General features: G+C 41.1%; 1 protein-coding gene across 1 annotated transcript in view; it reads left to right on the forward strand.

Annotated features, from left to right (window-relative positions):
- The window catches only part of SETBP1 (SET binding protein 1), a 325,358-nt gene extending 308,604 nt beyond the window's left edge, over positions 1–16,754 (forward strand). The window contains exons 4-5 of the mRNA XM_073343441.1: positions 1,362–1,532; positions 11,471–16,754. Coding sequence (XP_073199542.1) covers positions 1,362–1,532; positions 11,471–12,036 — 737 coding nt within the window. The 3' untranslated portion in view covers positions 12,037–16,754. The remainder of the gene's footprint in view (positions 1–1,361; positions 1,533–11,470) is intronic.
- The last annotated feature ends 717 nt before the right edge of the window (positions 16,755–17,471 follow it).

Below are 17,471 nucleotides of genomic sequence, written 5' to 3' on the forward strand. Positions count from 1 at the left end.
TGAGAAGGTGCTATTATCCCCATTGTACACAGGCACAGAGAAATTAAGGAAAAAAGTGCCCAATTTGAAACACTTGGAAGTGATTTTTCAGAGTACTTAGCATTATATAGCACTCTATGTTTAAAGCACAGCTCCCACTGACCTCTGATGCAGCTGAGAGTGCTCATCATTTCTCCAAATCGGATGCCAGGGTCTCAAGTCAGGCACCTAGAAAATGAAGAATACCCACATAATTAGTGGACACTTATGAAAAGTTTAGTTCAAGTGACTTCCCTAGCATCATATAAGAATGCTGACAGAGGCCAGGGATAAACTCCAGTTCTCCAGGGTAGCATTCAACTGCCTTGACCATGAAACCCTCCTTTCTATTCCTGCTATTCCTGCCTCATTCAATACATTCCTTCTAACTTCTGCACCAGATGACGCCAGGAGCCCTACAGACAACTCTGTCTTTCACTACTCAGCCCTGATCGACCCCCAGAGGACTGAATGAGGCAGGACCCTGTGAAAAAAAAATCCATCCCAACGAATTAAAGTTTGACATAGTCATAAGCTATTGAAAGATGGGTCTTTCCAGTAAGAAGGGTAGGGCAACCTTAATAATAGGTGTGGCTACCAGCCCCACCTATAATACACACCCACTATCTCCAGAAAGTTTTACATCTTTGGAACATTGGTATCATTCTAATTTGTTTCCTGTTTGTATAATATCCTGTCTCAAGATTTGTTGGCAGAATTTTGGACATCAAAGCTCATAATTTCCTTGACATACCCTCAGCTCCGTGACCGCTCTCAGACAAAAAAAACCAATGAGTCAATTGTGGATTCTCCATCATGGACAATTTTTAAATCAAGATTGGATGTTTTTTTCTAAAAGATCTGTTCTAGGATTTATTTTGGGGAAGTTTTGAAGGTCAGACTAGATATCACAATGGTCTCTTCAGGCCTTGGGATCTATAAATAAGTGATTATAACAGAGAAGTTTATAAGTGAATGTGGCGGACACAGTAGGTAGGGGAACTGATAAATGGAAAATGCCACTGAATAGCGATGTGGTCATGCCTGTGTTTGTATATATTTGTTTTGTGCAAAAAATAGACTTCTGGGATTATTCTGTTAGCTGAGCATTGTTTATAGAGAACTGTGATGGTACATCCTGAGGCAAAACTATTAAAAACAAATAAAAATCATGATCCTTGCTGAGATCAAAACCATATTACACACACTAGTAGGGAAGTATGGAAATATACTGGGACACTAAGACAGCAACAGTTCATCCTGTCTATTAGATACCTATCACAGCACTCCTGTATACTTCATATTTATTCATCCAAATATTTTTTTTTATTTACAATCCCCAGGAATAACAAGTCCCCACTTAAAAGCAGACCAGACTTCACTTCATAGTAGAATGGAAAGTTCTGCCTGTAACATGATGACCAGAAGGAAACCAGCAGCTATTGAAAATATTGCAATGCCACCAACGCCCGTGTTATCGCTCCTACCTTCATCCTCAGCAACATCTGATGCAGGTAACTGTGTCTTCCCTCTGTCCCGTCTGTCTGTTTTTCTATCCGTTCATTACCAGAGTCCAGTTAGCGGAACAATTTGTGCATGTGCAACTATTACTGACTTCGGTAGCACTTGGTTGTGTGTGTAATCGATTGGGATAATCAGACCCCGTTTTTTCTAACATTTCCTTATCACTGTGGTATCCGAGCTCTTCAGAGCTATATTAATCAAAGGATACCAGCACCATTGTACTAGTGAGATAAGTTGTGCCATCATTCGTGGCTGGAGCAATGGATTAGAAGTCAGGATTCTTGGATTCTATTCCCAGCCCTGGCATTCATTGCTTGCTACCTAGCAGTTTTCATCTAATGTTCCCACCATGCCAAATGCACAATGAACATCGAAGAAGCAGCTGAGGTAGCCTTTTGTATATATAATCCACTGGTGAATGTGTGTCACAAGCACTCATCTGTGCCAGTCCATAGAGGACATGAGTTGTTACAGCCTATAGCTAAATAGCCTTAGCTCTGGAGTGCCCTGGTTGAGTCTTTTGTGTGTTGGCCAAGATGGCAGCCATCACATCTACTCAGATTATTTTAGTGTGATTTCATATATTGCACCTGGTGCAATGGACAGGGCCTTAAAAGTAAATGGGAAAAAATAAGTAATTAAGAGTAGCATTGGGTATATTCCTCTCTCTGAAACTGTTTTCCAGTCTACCCATGTTCTGTGCTACTGTTCCAAATGAGATCATTCCTGGTGATGATTTCCTTTGGTTAGAAATGTAGCTATCATTTGCCCATCATCTTTGTTAATCTGTGAAGCTTGGGTAAAAAGATAGGTCTTGCATTGTGACTTGAATGTGACAAGACTAGGAGCTTTGTCTACACTTAAAATGCTGCAGTTGTGCCATTGTGACCCTTTAGTGTAGACATTACCTATGCCGACAGGAGGGATTCTCCGATCAGCGTAGGTAATCATAGAATCATAGAATCATAGAATATCAGGGTTGGAAGGGACCCCAGAAGGTCATCTAGTCCAACCCCCTGCTCGAAGCAGGACCAATTCCCAGTTAAATCATCCCAGCCAAGGCTTTGTCAAGCCTGACCTTAAAAACCTCTAAGAAAGGAGATTCTACCACCTCCCTAGGTAACGCATTCCAGTGTTTCACCACCCTCTTAGTGAAAAAGTTTTTCCTAATATCCAATCTAATCCTCCCCCACTGCAACTTGAGACCATTACTCCTCGTTCTGTCATCTGCTACCATTGAGAACAGTCTAGAGCCATCCTCTTTGGAACCCCCTTTCAGGTAGTTGAAAGCAGCTATCAAATCCCCTCTCATTCTTCTCTTCTGCAGGCTAAACAATCCCAGCTCCCTCAGCCTCTCCTCATAACTCATGTGTTCCAGTCCCCTAATCATTTTTGTTGCCCTTCGCTGTACCCTCTCCAATTTATCCACATCCTTCTTGAAGTGTGGGGCCCAAAACTGGACACAGTACTCCAGATGAGGCCTCACCAATGTCGAATAGAGGGGAACGATCACGTCCCTCGATCTGCTCGCTATGCCCCTACTTATACATCCCAAAATGCCATTGGCCTTCTTGGCAACAAGGGCACACTGCTGACTCATATCCAGCTTCTCGTCCACTGTCACCCCTAGGTCCTTTTCCACCTCCCTGAGAGGCTGATTCTTCCATCGACCTAGCACTGTCTACACAGGGACGTGGGTCAACTTTACGCTGCTATGCGGTATGGATTTTTCACACCCCTGACCAACTTAATTAGACCAACCTAATTTTCTAGTTTAGACTAGGCCTTAGGCTAACCCCAGTCTCCAGTAATAGGGAATCCACAGTGCACAGCCCTTCACTGAGATCTTCCTATACCTCGGGAGTTTCTTAACCTTGATATTCCTCAATTTCCCCATTTGCAAAATGGGTATAATAAATGGTTACCATCGTCGCAGAGTTTTGCAAGAATTGGTTATTTAATTGACCTATGTGAAGCACCATTAAAGAGCAAAAGTACTTTGCTTCTAAACGAATCCCTTCATCTCAGATAAATAATGAAAACAAGGGCTCCATGCATAAAGTGGTTTCTGTAAAGATAACCTTTTTGTATAAAATATTCAGGAGTCTCTGTTTATATGCAGGAAAGTATTAAAGAGCTGAGCTAAGGGCAGATTTTTTTTTTTAATGCATGAGAATGAAAGCACACAAATATTTTATGATCAGTTGCAAGATGAAAGTGTACGCTTGTCTACATAGTTCACTCGTTCCATTGTCAGAAGTCTAATTAAATTGTTGGTTTATCTGTAGCCCAGATGTTGAAATAATTTAGTGAAAACCAAAAGAAACTGTGTTAATGGAAAAACAGGACAGTACTGTGGATTTCCTGTAATTAATGGGGAGCTCTTTGAAAACTTCTTGATTCAAACCAAGTCTACAAACTGAGCCCAGCTGTTGAGCAAACACTGTTCTCTGTACTATGCTGTTGTAAATGGCCTCAGGCAACTCCAAAGGGATCTGTAATGACAGTCATTAAGAATAATCTTTAGTGCTACAGACAGACCATAGCTGTCTGGAATAAAGTTAGGGAGTTAGTGGTGAACTCCCCAACAGTATGATGAACCTGTGCTCACCTCTTCATGTAACACAGTGATTCATACAGTTTTAAACCAGCACTGGAAATGTCTAGCTTAAGCAAAGCTTCCCCACTTTGCCTCAGAAGCTATTTCCTGTGTCATATCAATACTCTGTGGCTTCCTCGCATGGCCTGTAACCATTTCAATTTGTCTCTATTTGCGAGACAGAACGACATTGCATCTGTGCAGATGAAGAGAGAAGAGAAATAAACTCCAGCCCTTTCCAAATAGTTTCTTGTTTTCTTGCAAGTCATAAAAATGTCTTTTTAAGGATTTGATTGATTTTGTTGTTGTTGTTTTTAATTATTGTGACTCAGGGGGAGGCAGGTTTGTTTGTATCTGGAGGGTGGGATAATAATGGAGTAGGTGTGTAAGGGCTCAGTTGGAAAGAGGACCCATTGAGATGGGTGTGACTGGTCTGAGACTTTATGGTGTGTTTTCACAGGCTGCCCCTGAACCAGGGTACTTGTACAGGGCACGGGAGCATTTGTGAAGAGCTAGTCTATGTTAGCCATGGGGAAACCTCACTCAGTTGGTGTCAGATAGACGTCCAGAACTGCAGGTCTTTATCTGAATTAATATCCATACCTTGGGATAACGGAACCCTCAATGGGCTCTGACTCTTTCCCTGTGACTCTTCATTATCTTTGAAGTAAAAGCTCTTTCTCCTGTCTAGTAGCTCCTCTGAGTGGAGTGAAGGGAAGGTGCACCTAACATTTCTTCTTTGAGACTGATGCCTAAGACCATCCTTCTGTCCCTCTCCCACAGCTCCTCTTCACAGTGTGGGAAGTTTAGTATTTGCTCTCTTCCATTTCTTGCCTCCAACTGTTGGGGCAGCTCCTTTCGTGGGAAGGTCAGAAGACATCCTATCCCTACCAGCAGCCTCACTGGTGCTGTAATCAAACTCCCTGCATTCTGGGTTGCATTCTGTAGGCCCGTCTGACATCACATCGCCTTTGAGAAGTAGTGGCATGATTGCCCAGAGTGGGCCTTTCAGAACAATCCAGGAAAGAGGAAGGTATATAGGGAGGCTGGCAGGGCTGGTTGGGAGAGTCATAAGGCTAGTAGGATGGACCATGAGATGAGGTAAATAGGGTGGGTCTTTAACAAAACGTTTAAAGGCTTTAAAAAGGTTCAGCGCATAGGATGGGTGGTTGAGGTTGGCCTGTTTTGAATCTGTTCTGGTTCATGTAGCCTCTAGGCTCTAGCCAGATTGTTCCAAATAGACACAAGCCCTCATTAGGGGCAATGCAGAGCCATACCGCCAGTCCCTCAAGCAGCACAATGTTTCCTCTTGCTCCCTGCTACACAAAGGCAATGGTCCTGCTTCACCATCCCTTTGGATGGACCCGCCTGCTCCAAAGGCCAGCACTCAGTTGGAGTAGGACTATTGCCTCATCCCTTTTGCGGTACTAGAAGAGAACACTCCTCTAGTTACAAGCGGCCTAAAAGTGAAGGATAAAGTAAATACAGGAAAAAAGATGCAAAAGAACTACTGAATCCAAATAAATATTCTAACCGCCCTGGAACTGGGTTCTGATCTATGTGAATCAAATTGCAAAGATAAGTTCTTACGTAGATTGTCAGCTCTTTGGGGCATGGACTGTTGTTTTGTTCTCTGTTTATACAGCACCCGGCACTTTGAGGTTCTGGACCATGAGTGGGCCCCCTAGGCACTACAGTAATACAAATAACAAATGATAATAATAAATATAAAGATTAACTCTTATTACGCTTAACCATGGTACAACATGCCAAGTAGGAATGTAAGAGTACATTGTACATTGCAGTTCGCTCACTAAGAGTTTCCAGATGACTTAATAACACATAATGGTCCTCAGTCCATAAGTGGCTCCCTTTGACAATTCTCTTTGATATATCAGCACAGGCACACCTCATTAAATCCTATGTTCAATCAAATGGCCCTGACGCTCCCCAACAATCTGGCTCATAGTGAATAGAGACTACAGCTAGGTGAACCAGTACATATTCAATACAAGCCAATCATTCTATGCGCTGAACCTTTTTAAAGCTTTTAAAAGTTTTGTTAAAGACCCACCCTATTTACCTCATAGGCCTGGTATATTCAAGAGATACATACTTATAATTGATAAAATATCACAACACACCTCATAGACAAATAAACTTTACGATCAGAAGGCACCATCATGCTCCTCTTGTCTGACCTCCTGCACAAAGTGTTTTATTAGAAATAACAGCTCAGAAGCTTCAAGAGTAGAAGGGCAAAAACATCCATGTTAACATCTGACTGGCTTCCTGAGGATAGCCCTGAAATAGTGAAAGAGTCCAGTACTCTAACAGGCATGCCTAACACTTGGAAGTGAGAGAAAATGGTAGAATCCAACAGAAGGTGGCTGGCAACTTGCCAATTTAACAGTCCATTCCAAGGTCCAACCGCCCGGGAGTTAATTATACATGAGGAAGAAGAGAAGGTATATAAACAAAACCAAGGAAGACACTAGATCTAAGCTTCTGGAGGATATCCAGAATGCTGCTGAAAAGAGTTAATAGCCGTATCACATGTCCACCCACTCATTAAGGGAAAAAAGTCCACCTCAGTGGCAGAATGGCCCACTTCAAAAGTAACTGTTTTGAGAAAAATATGTGGGGGATGATCAGAAAGTCACTGGCGCAGCAACAGCCGTTATTGGCAGATAGCTGATAAGAAGCATTATAATCCTCAGAGAACTTTGGTTGCTTTGGTTTATTTCCATTTGATTTGGGTGGGGGGAGAGGGGAATTCAAACTGGAAGAGGTGCAGAGAAGGGCTACTGGGATGATCCAAGGAATGGAAAACCTACCTTATGAGAGGAGACTCAAAGAGCTTGGCACGTTTACCCTAACCAAAAGAAGGCTGCGGGGAGGTATGATTGCTCTCTGTAAATACATCAGAGGGATAAATACTAAAGAGGGAGAGGAGTTATTTAAGTTACACACCAGTGTGGACCCAAGAACAAATGGCTATAAACTGGCCGTCAACAAGTTTAGGCTCGAAATTAGACAAAGGTTTCTAACCATCAGAGGAGTGAAGTTCTGGAACAGTCTTCCAAGGGGAGCAGTGGGGGCAAAAATACCTAACTGGCTTCAAATCTGAGCTTGTTAAGTTTATGGAGGGGATGGCATGATGGGACTGCCTACGATGGCATGTGGCCCATCGGCAGCGGCCGGAAACAAAAATCCCCAACTGCTGGAAACGGGATACTAGATGGGGAGGGCTCTGAGTTGGTACAGAGAATTCTTTCCCAGGTGTCTGCCTGGTGGGTCTTGTCCACATGCTCAGGGTCTAACTGATCGCCATATTTGGGATCGGGAAGGAATTTTCCCCCAGGTCAGATTGGCTGAGACCCTGGGTTTTTTTCACCTTCCTCTGCAGCATGGGTCGCTTGCAGGTTTAAACTAGGGTAAATGGTGAATTATCTGTAACATGAAGACTTTAAACCATGATTTGAGGACTTCAGTAACTCAACCAGAGGTCTATTTCAGGAGTGGGTGAGGTTCTGTGGCGTGCAATGTGCAGGAGGTCAGACTTGGATGATCACGATCTGACCTTAATGTCGATGAGTCTATGAAAAGGAAGGGAAGAGAGTGTGGCCAACTCTTTGCAAATTTGTCTCAAATTTCCCAAAATCTGGTGTATGTTTTTAAATCCACACCTTCTATGGTTACTTGCTTTCATGAAAATCTCAGCTTTTTCTTTTCTTTTTTAAGTTTAAGTTTCTACCCTCATGGTTGCAGAGAAATGCTTGAAAATGTGACCGGAGTGCATCCAGAAAACAATTCTCTTTTTAAAAAGCAAATAAAAAGACCTCCTCCCCCCCCCCCTTTTTTTTTTTTTTTTTTAGGATTTTAAAGCCAATCTCATGAGTTTTAAATGCCTGGGGTTGGCAATACTGGAAAATGTAACGGTAGCCACTGGAGTCAGTTGACATTGACTCTTGCCCTGTGACAGGGATGTGACCATGTCCCAGACCATGTGATCAGGCCAGGAAATAAAGCCAGTCTCTTACCAGCACTCAACCCGAGAACACCTAATCTCCACTTTTTAGGGGTGACCAAAATACTAGCAGGGAATTTAGTGCAACTAATTGGATTTTTCCCTAGCAGTTTGGGTATTTGTTTTCCAGCCTTTCTGTATTTGTTACCAAAATGACTGCATTCCTTTTTTCTTTGTCCTCTATGAGTCACAAACTGTCAGTGATTTTTTTTTTGGGGGGGGGGGGGGGACGACAGCGGGCTACATATGGAAAATAGATTTTGTTTTGTAATTAATGAAAACCAGACTTTGGGAAGTTGGCCATCCAGGTCTTTATTTATATGAGAGCATATGTCTGTGTTTTGTTTATGACTCACTCCTACTTCTTGCATTGTAACTTGGGTTTGTTTCTGCAAGCTCTTTGTGGAATCCAAGCAACCTGGTGCTGTAAGAGCCAATAATTTATGTTCTCCAAAGGGGAAAGACAATGAATGAGTTTTCTACTCTGAAATTGGTGTATCCCAGAGCAAGCAAGTAGTGTTTTCTTTCACTGGACTGTTCCTGGTTATCTACAGAAAATGTTAAAATAGAACTTTATTTTAAACTACCGCTATAAGGATTGGGCTGTTATCCACGAAGGGAGTGATAACCCCCAAGTGAACCTTTCTATAAATTGTGGCTGCTTTTGAAATTTCGAGGATTTGAAACCCAAGTGACTGCTTGACAGTCAGGTGTAAATTAAGTTTGCAAGTAGACATGGACCGAGGTTAATTTAGTGGGATATATTTTATTCTTTACTACAAAATTCTGAATTCTCTCATTTCTTTTCTGTTAGTGCAGAACAGATAGGTTAGGAGTAAAAGGAAATCCACATTATTTCAGTAGTTTAATCAATACATTCTGTTTCATTCACAAAGGGATAGTCACTTACTCATAAGCTGCGAGCAAGTTATGAACTGTGAACCGAAGCCCCCATCCAGTGAAGAACAATTAGACAATTTAAGAAAGACATCAAAGGTCTAGCGTCCTAAGCAAAGGACTGGGAGCCAGGAACTGCTGAGTTCTGTTCCCAGCTTGGACAGTGACTCACTGTGTGATCTTGGGCAAGTGACTTAACTACAGTCTTAGATTCTGATCTAAGCTACAGTGGTCTGAATTAAGGGCTTGAGCTGAAGTCAATGGGAATTTTTCCATTAACTTCAATAAACCTTGGATCAGGCCCTAACAACTTTGCAGTCAATGGAGATAAGTCGTCATAAAACCAGTGTTAGAGAGATCAGAACCAGACTCTGTGGGTCTCAACTTTCCCATGTGCAAGACTGAGTTAATAATACTTATCTAGTTCACCAAGATGTCATTTGGACTAATTGGTTCATGTTTGCACAGACCTTTAAAAAACAGAAAGTGCCACTACATAAATTCTGGTGTTATATGCGTCCCATGCAATCCTACTGATGCCAAGAATCCCATTCAAGTGAACTCAGAATTCAGCCCTAAGATTGTTAGCACTATTATTACTACATTTTAAAGTATACAAGCAACATTTTTCTGATTTTGAAATTAGCATTATTTGTGCCAGGTTTTCTTTTTAAAAAAAATGCTTAATTTTGTAAGGGCAAAATTCTGTACAACCCAATGGAAATTCAATATTAAAACAATATCTTCCATCATAGGTACTTACTTGGTCCCCTTTTACTGTAATCTTTGGGCGCCTCACAATCTTTTAAATCTATGTATCCTCACAACACCCTGGTTAGGTGGGGAAGTTCTTTTACCCCAATTATGCTAGATATGGGCCTCGTGGGATTTTCAAAACACCTAGGCATTCATTGATTTTAATGAGAGTTAGGTACCTAGGTGCTTGTGAAAATCCTATTAGTCACCTATGTGCATCTTCAGTTGTCTAAAACCTTTAGAAAGTTGGCCCAAAGTGACTTGTCCAAGGTCTTAGGCACAGGAGAGACTTGTGCCCGAGTCTCTAGAGTGCTAATCTAGAATCCTAACCACTGGATCATCTTTCCTTTCATTATAGGTTCTCAGTCTGTCTTAGAAAAACAAATATAGTAAGGGAATTGAATGACAGTCTTGCACCTGAGTACTAATATTAGAAATTCTGGTAAGTTTTAGGGGATTTTTTGCAATGAATAAATTTTGCATATGCACATTCACTCTTTGGTCTTCCCAGAAAACTAGTGCTGAAGCATTTTGAGAAAAGGTGTTTTAATGAGGTGTTTTGGATGCTTCTCTGATTGTACTTTGAGTTTCTCTTATCCACAGATATTACAGAATGTAACTTACAAAAAATCTACCGTGATTCGCATTAAAGAGACAGTATTTAGTCTCCGTTACTGCTCGGGTATCTGAGAAATTAGTTATATTCTCTCTAAGTGTAGGCATTTACAGTCGTATCTCAGATACTGCAATGTGGCAACTGTTGTTTACTGGACTTTTCCGGTTTGACTGTAGTGTAGAGAGCTATCAGTTTTATGACTGATTAGTTCAGGTGGTGATATTAAGGAGCACAAGCTGTATTAGTGAGTCTGGGAGCCAAAGAGAACCACAGAGTCTATGTCCACTGGCTTCAATAACGAGTCTCCTTTATAGTCATTACAACTGATTCCTGTCACTTCTCAACTGCAGTGGATACTGCAGTGACCATTAAAGGGCAGGGTGAAGCCATCAAGTGTGCAGATTTTGTGATGTATGCCAAATTGGTGACCAGTCCTACCAAGGTTGACAGCTAGTATAGTAAATCAGTGTGGCATCTCTTCACTACCATGCCCTCCAACCCCACGGGAAGGCATCAGAGCAGAGACAGAGAGCAGGCCTCTTCGTGGCAGTCCCATACAACAGTGGGGTTAAATCAAGTCCATTGTAAAACATGTTGTAGTGAAGTCTTTATTGCTTTGGAGTTTCACAAGTCATTAGGCAAAAGGAATGAAAAGCAGGTTGGCCACTACAGGTTGCTCCAGAGAGGACATGAAGATGGATAGATCTTTGAGGATTGTTATGTAGTCGGGGTCCTAAAGTCTTTTATCTAAACTGGCAATAAAGATTATAACAATTGTTCTTCCATGGCTAATTCCGCCACTATCAGAAATAATCTTGTCTTCTTCTTCTTTTTTAATTGCTTTTTCTATGCAGGTTTCCATCTTTCTGTCATTATTTATCATCATCCATTACTATTAATCATTTCATTCTGCCCTGTTAAACATGTTAAAAAACCCCAGCTTTTCACCTTTCTAAAGGTGGCAGGAGTGAGACAGTTTTCATTCATTTTTGTTTTAACAATGGATGTTTCTCTCCCTTTCTCCCCACAGCCAGTTCACCACTGAAAAAGAGATTCAAGCGTCGGGAAATTGAAGCAATCCAGTGTGAGGTGCGCAAGATGTGCAACTATACCAAGATCCTGTCCACCAAAAAGAACTTGGATCACGTGAACAAAATCCTGAAAGCCAAGCGGCTGCAGAGACAATCAAAGACAGGCAATAACTTCGTAAAGAAGAGGAGAGGGCGTCCCCGGAAGCACCCTTTCTCATTTGACGAAGACTCCAGAGACCAAATGCCAGTTCTGGAAAAATGCGTTGACCTTCCCAGCAAACGAGGTCAGAGACCCACATTGAACCCTTTAATACTGGAGCAAGCAGCCAGTCAAGATACAGTGATGGCCACTATTGAGGCTGTAATAAACATGGCTCGAGAGACACCACCGCTTCCCCCTCCTCCCCCGCCACCTCCTCCTCCACCCCCACCCCTTTCCCGGACACCACGAGTTGGAAAGCGGAAAAACAAACCGCATCTGCAGCAGCATCAGGAGGAGGAGGAGGAAATGAAAGTGAAAAGGCACCGGAAAGCAAGAGGAAGTGAAAGTGAAATTCTTCCCTAGTACAGACACATCCAATGGAACGCCTGTATCGGGTGCTGAGCACTTCGTGACCGACACCCTGAAGTGTGTAAGGGGGGTAGGTTCTGCTTGACGCCTGAAGCAGCATCAGAGTCACTCTCCTTTTCAGTAGCGTGGCAGCCATGACCGTTCAGATAGGATGGACCAATAATAATCATCGTCATCATCATCAACTTTGGCACTAGCCCGTAGGAAAAGGGGGAAAGGAGCAGGGTGTGGGTGGGGGAATTTCAAAGTTAATGAGACCATCCACTTTGCAGAGTGTCCAAAACAAATCAGCATCTCAGCATTGCTGTTCTCATATCTTGCAAGCGGAAGGCTGTCTTCTCAGTACGCATCTGAACATCATCATTGGAGCTGCATCGTCGACTTTGATTTTATTTGGCGGGTCAGGCACAACTACGAATAGCTATACCATAGTAGAACTCACTGTAAAAAAAAAAATGTAAATTCCTCAACTGTGATCTCTGTTATGATCTGTTTTAATTCATTTAATTTTTTCAGTTTTATAAACCTGCTGGGCTTTGGGGACATCATAATCCCACATGGCCTGAATCTTACTCTGACTAGACATCTTTTTTCTCAGTTTATTTGCCTACTTATAAGGACTCGCTGCAATATGGACAATACACAAATACAGCCTTACATGCACACACATGCTCGTTCCGAGTGCTATCCTGAGGAATGACGGAATAGCATCACGTTTTAAAATAAGGTGTACATGGATATTCAGTAATGGTAGCACCTTTCTGTTAAGCAACTTGTAATTCCCAGTGGCATGTTAACAAAGGGGTCACCAGCCACCAAGTTGTTTTCATGCTCAGCATATAGCAGTAAAGAACAGCAAGAAACTTCTGGGGAATAGAAAATATTGTACAATATGGATTAAAATCACCAGACATGAGGGGCGGAGGAAGGCCCAATCCTGCTCATTCTCATCACCAGGAACTCCCACTGGAATCAGTGGGACTCCCACGTGCAGAATGTTTGTGGGATTGGATCAAAACTCTGTAGCAATGCCTTGGCGTGTTGTTTAAAAAGAAAATAGCTAAAGTAGGTTGTTTAAAACATACAGACAATAAAACCATATGAAGAAGTAGGTTATTTCTTGGCAATTACTTCGTAAGACAAAAAAGGAATAAGTGTTCTTATCTGAAAAATAAAAATAATGTTCAAAGGGTAGCACCACTGCAATTGTATTAATGCCACTTTGGACAAGTTCTCCAAGTTGTGGTTGCCTTAATAAACTAAAAAGTTTTTTTGTACATAATGTAATTATAAAGCTATCAGTCTGCATGGATGCAAACTGTGTGTGACAAATCGTCTCTTTAAATGGTCAGTTTAAATTGTAAATTTCTCCTTCGAGTTGTACTTTAGCCATTGATTTTAGTTTGGATAAAATATCTGATCTCAATGTCCACAGCCCAGTTAAAAACGGTAAGCAAAACGAAGACTGAAGATGAAAGCTATTCCATTGCAGTAATAAAACTTTTTAAAAGTCAGTTGTTGAAATTTTAAAACAGAAACTTTCAATTTTATTTTATTTGACTTTATTTTTAATTCCTCCAAGATTCTGAACACCTGGCATGGCAAGATTAATGTTAAAAGAGGAAGTGAGGGAAATTCCAGTGAGGGAGTGGAAAGTGGAATTATTAAATGATTCCCTTGTTCGAGAAATCTTTGATGTGGCTTATTGCCAAGGAAATTTCAAATAGCATGACACTAAATAACTAAATAAAAATATTAGTTCTCTGAAAAAAGAACGTGTTTCTTTTCTGTTCTTTATTTACAAAATCATATCAAGACTATGGTGTTAAAGGGACACTGTAAACATAAAGCTCATTCTTTTTAAAGATTGATTTTTTTCTTACTTCTGTTATAGCACCTTAGGTTATTCAGACTGAATGCATTTTTTAAAAAAAATCTAGGGACAAATTTTTTGGTCTTAACTCAGTTAAAAGTCTCATTAAAACCAATGAGAGGGACCATAGAATTCTGTTCCTAATTTGTTTTTGCACCATTTATCCTACCAATTTGCTTTTTGTGGTTTTTTTTTTCTTTTAATTATGATTATTTCCTTTGCAATTCACACAGTTTAGGAGTAGCCTGGTCAGTTTCTCATTCTGTTATCATTAGTTTTGCTTTCTGGTCCTCATAAACTAGCGCAGTGTTGCTGGTTGAAGTCTTGGTACTGCAGAGAAATGTTTAAATTCCCCCGTCCCCCCACCCATAAGAAACTTTATTGGTATTTAGTTTTTAAAGGAATTATTTTTTTCTCGCCCTTTGGCCTAGAACGTTGACAGTGTCTCTTTAAATGCACAAGAAAAGTGTATTCTTGTTTTCCAGGTAGACTGTAAATGGAAACTAATCCCAGCATTGACGAATCCTAGATTCAAACTCAAATGTTCTGTTTCCCCATTAGCAAAACAGAGATTTTCATGTTTAGCGGGTGGAGAAAAGGTCTCAAAGGGCCAAATTCCATCCTTGGATGCCACATGTGTGTCCCATTGAAGATCATCAGAGCTGTCCATGTATCTCCAAGGGCTGAATTTGTTTCCTAAATTGTGGCTATCCCGACAGAGGTGCGCTGGGGAGCTGTGCCCCATACGCATCGACACCTCCCACACAGCATCCAGGCATAATGCAGAGCTAGTTCTCCCTGAGCACTAGACTATGGGGCCAACTCAGTGCTTCATGTCCCCAAGAGGGCCGAACTAGTGGGTTTAGGGGGTGGCCGGAACCCTGCCCCATCACACTCTTGCTAACAACTGAAGGAAATATACAGTATTCTGCCCACAGGCAGACTACTTAAGAGCACCTACACCCCACCACTACTGCCCCACCCCTCTCTCCCCTGCAGTGTTCTGCATAACAGTAAAGGCACAATTAGGAATCAACAGTAGGTATGCAAACAGTAGCTTCCAAAGAGTTTACCATCTAGGTCAAGTGGTCTTTAACTAGCACGACTGAGGATTTGTTTCTTCCGGGCAAGAGCTTGCAATGGAACATAGTAGGAAGCAAGGATGCTCTGATCCAGCATTGGCTGTTTGTCCAAACAACAGCATCGCGCAGCCAATATTGGCTGGCAGATGATTAGCATGCTAATGTGTATGCAGGCAGGCGGAAAATGTTGCTCAGTGGCACTCAGAATTTGTGTTCTGCACGTTGCATAGTCTCTAAAGATGACAGGCAAGTTGCTGACAGAATAATATTATAAGGTGGTATACTACGTGCAGGTCATAAAGGATTTAGTTTTAGGGCTTAAGGCTAAAATCCCACTCCTGAAGTTTATTACCCAACATTATTCCAGTAACGAGCTTTTTGGGTTTTTTTTCCCCCCCTACCACTATTAAGATTTACTGAGGAACTGCCTAAATTCTCAGAACATATTTCCAAGGACTGACTATATAAAGCAAGGAAAGGGGACAGTTGGGAGCGGGGAGAGGAAGCAGTTTCTTGAGCCCTTCCAATACTAAATGTTGCGTGAAGCACCTTGCATGCTTTCGGGCACTGTAGAAATAAACAACAGCAACACTAATTATAATAAATACTAGGGTATCCTACTGCATGGTCCATACTTCTCCATTTTCCAACAGTGTTTTGGACTATTCATTGTGTTTGTATCGGTTGTACTAAGCTGGGCACAATGGGGCCCTGGTCCATGACAGAGGGGTCGTAGGTGCTACAGTAATACAATATATATAATAATAATTATTATTCTATACATAAGGATCTCCCTAACTCCTCTTTTCACAGCCCCCAACTCAGGAAATCACTTAAGCATGTGTTTAAGCACTATCCTCCTTAAAGGGATACTTTTCTGAATTGGGGTGACCCCGATCATGCCTTTGTGATACTTCTTCCTTCTAGCATCATCCAAAATATGAGGTGCAGCAGTTCTGAGACAATTAGAAGCACATTTAAACAAGAGAAACCTAAACCTAAAGACGCCTCTCTAGGTTGTATAAAACACTAAAAAAGAAAACAAAACAACAAAAAAAAATAGAAAAAAATTGTAAAACCATAAAAAAGCTGCCAATTGGACAACGTGGGGAAAGCAGTTCAATCCCATGTTGGTTTGTTTTACTTTTTTCTTTTTCTTTAAGCTATTTCTTAAATAATAAATGCACATGAAGTGTTAAATATGTATATACTGTATTTCAAAAAATTAAAAAAAAATTCAAACGAATGGGGCACAAGATTGTTCTATAAGTCGTGCTGGCTAATTTTTAGTTTGTATTCATAAGTGGTTTTTAAAAGCCTTTTTTAAAGTGTAATTTGCATGTTCTACTTTGATTGTATGTAAACATATTTTAGAGCAAAAAAATGTATTTGTATTTTATTGAATATAGAGGCAAGAGAAAAAAACCTTGTACATTGTTTGAAATGTTCTTTTTGTAACAGTTTTTATTCATGAAGCATTTTTGTACATTTAAAAATGGATATGGACTTGGTGTTATTTGAGGCTTAGATACATCTGGCATGCTTTAATGTCATGCTCCTTCATGATCTTAGATGTTGGTTTTTAAACATTTTTTTCTAAAACAAAGCTCAGTCTTTTGGCTACCAAGTCTGGTTAGCACAGTGTAGAGCACTTAACTAAAAAAAAGAGAAAAAAAAAGAAAAAAAAAGAAAAGAAAAGAAAAAAAAGTTAATCCTATTCATATGTTATTCATTGTGTGAAATTAAAGGAATTCAATTCAGTCTAACATGAGTTGTGAATTCTTTTGTCTTATTTTCCATCTGTTTCACATCACTAAGGAGTTTAATAGCTTTTGGATACCAATACCATGCACTCACAAGCCCTCTTTATGGTAATGGGGAAAAACATGCTTCAGTTCGCTTTTTTTCCAAGAATGTTCTTAAAAGTGTAAAAAAAGAAAAAGAGAAACAAAAAAAAATGTCATGTGTTATGCAAAGTGACTTCAGAATTTGTGTCTGGAAAGCTAGGCCTGTGACCACTGGGGCACAAACAGCCACTGGCCCAGATCATGTCCCCTAGAAAAATGCATGGGAAGGAATCTGCACACCTACCACATGGAAACATCACTCAGCTACCTTCACAGCGTAGTATCCCTTGCTCTAGGAACCATGGAGGCCTCTCCTGGTGGCCCAGGACCTTTGCTGAAGGAAGAAAGGGACTCCGATTGGGGGAGGAGTGTAGCACAGGGGTGGTGACAGGAAGATGCATCTCCTCCCACTCTGGCCCCATGGAGCTCTGAAGATAAAAATAATATGGTCTTGGAGCCTCACTTTGTATCCTCGCGGCTCCCAATGATCAGGTTGAATGTATCCAATCCCCCCTGATAGGCTAATGTGTTGAGAGCTTCACTTTTGGTTCCCCACAGAGGTTCGTTCCCCCAAAACAACCGTGGACAGTGTGGCGCTGGACTAATCTGCACAAATGAGGTTCCAAT

This window comes from Lepidochelys kempii, chromosome 5 (assembly GCF_965140265.1).
Source record: "Lepidochelys kempii isolate rLepKem1 chromosome 5, rLepKem1.hap2, whole genome shotgun sequence".
In the NCBI taxonomy this organism is placed as follows: Eukaryota; Metazoa; Chordata; order Testudines; family Cheloniidae; genus Lepidochelys; species Lepidochelys kempii.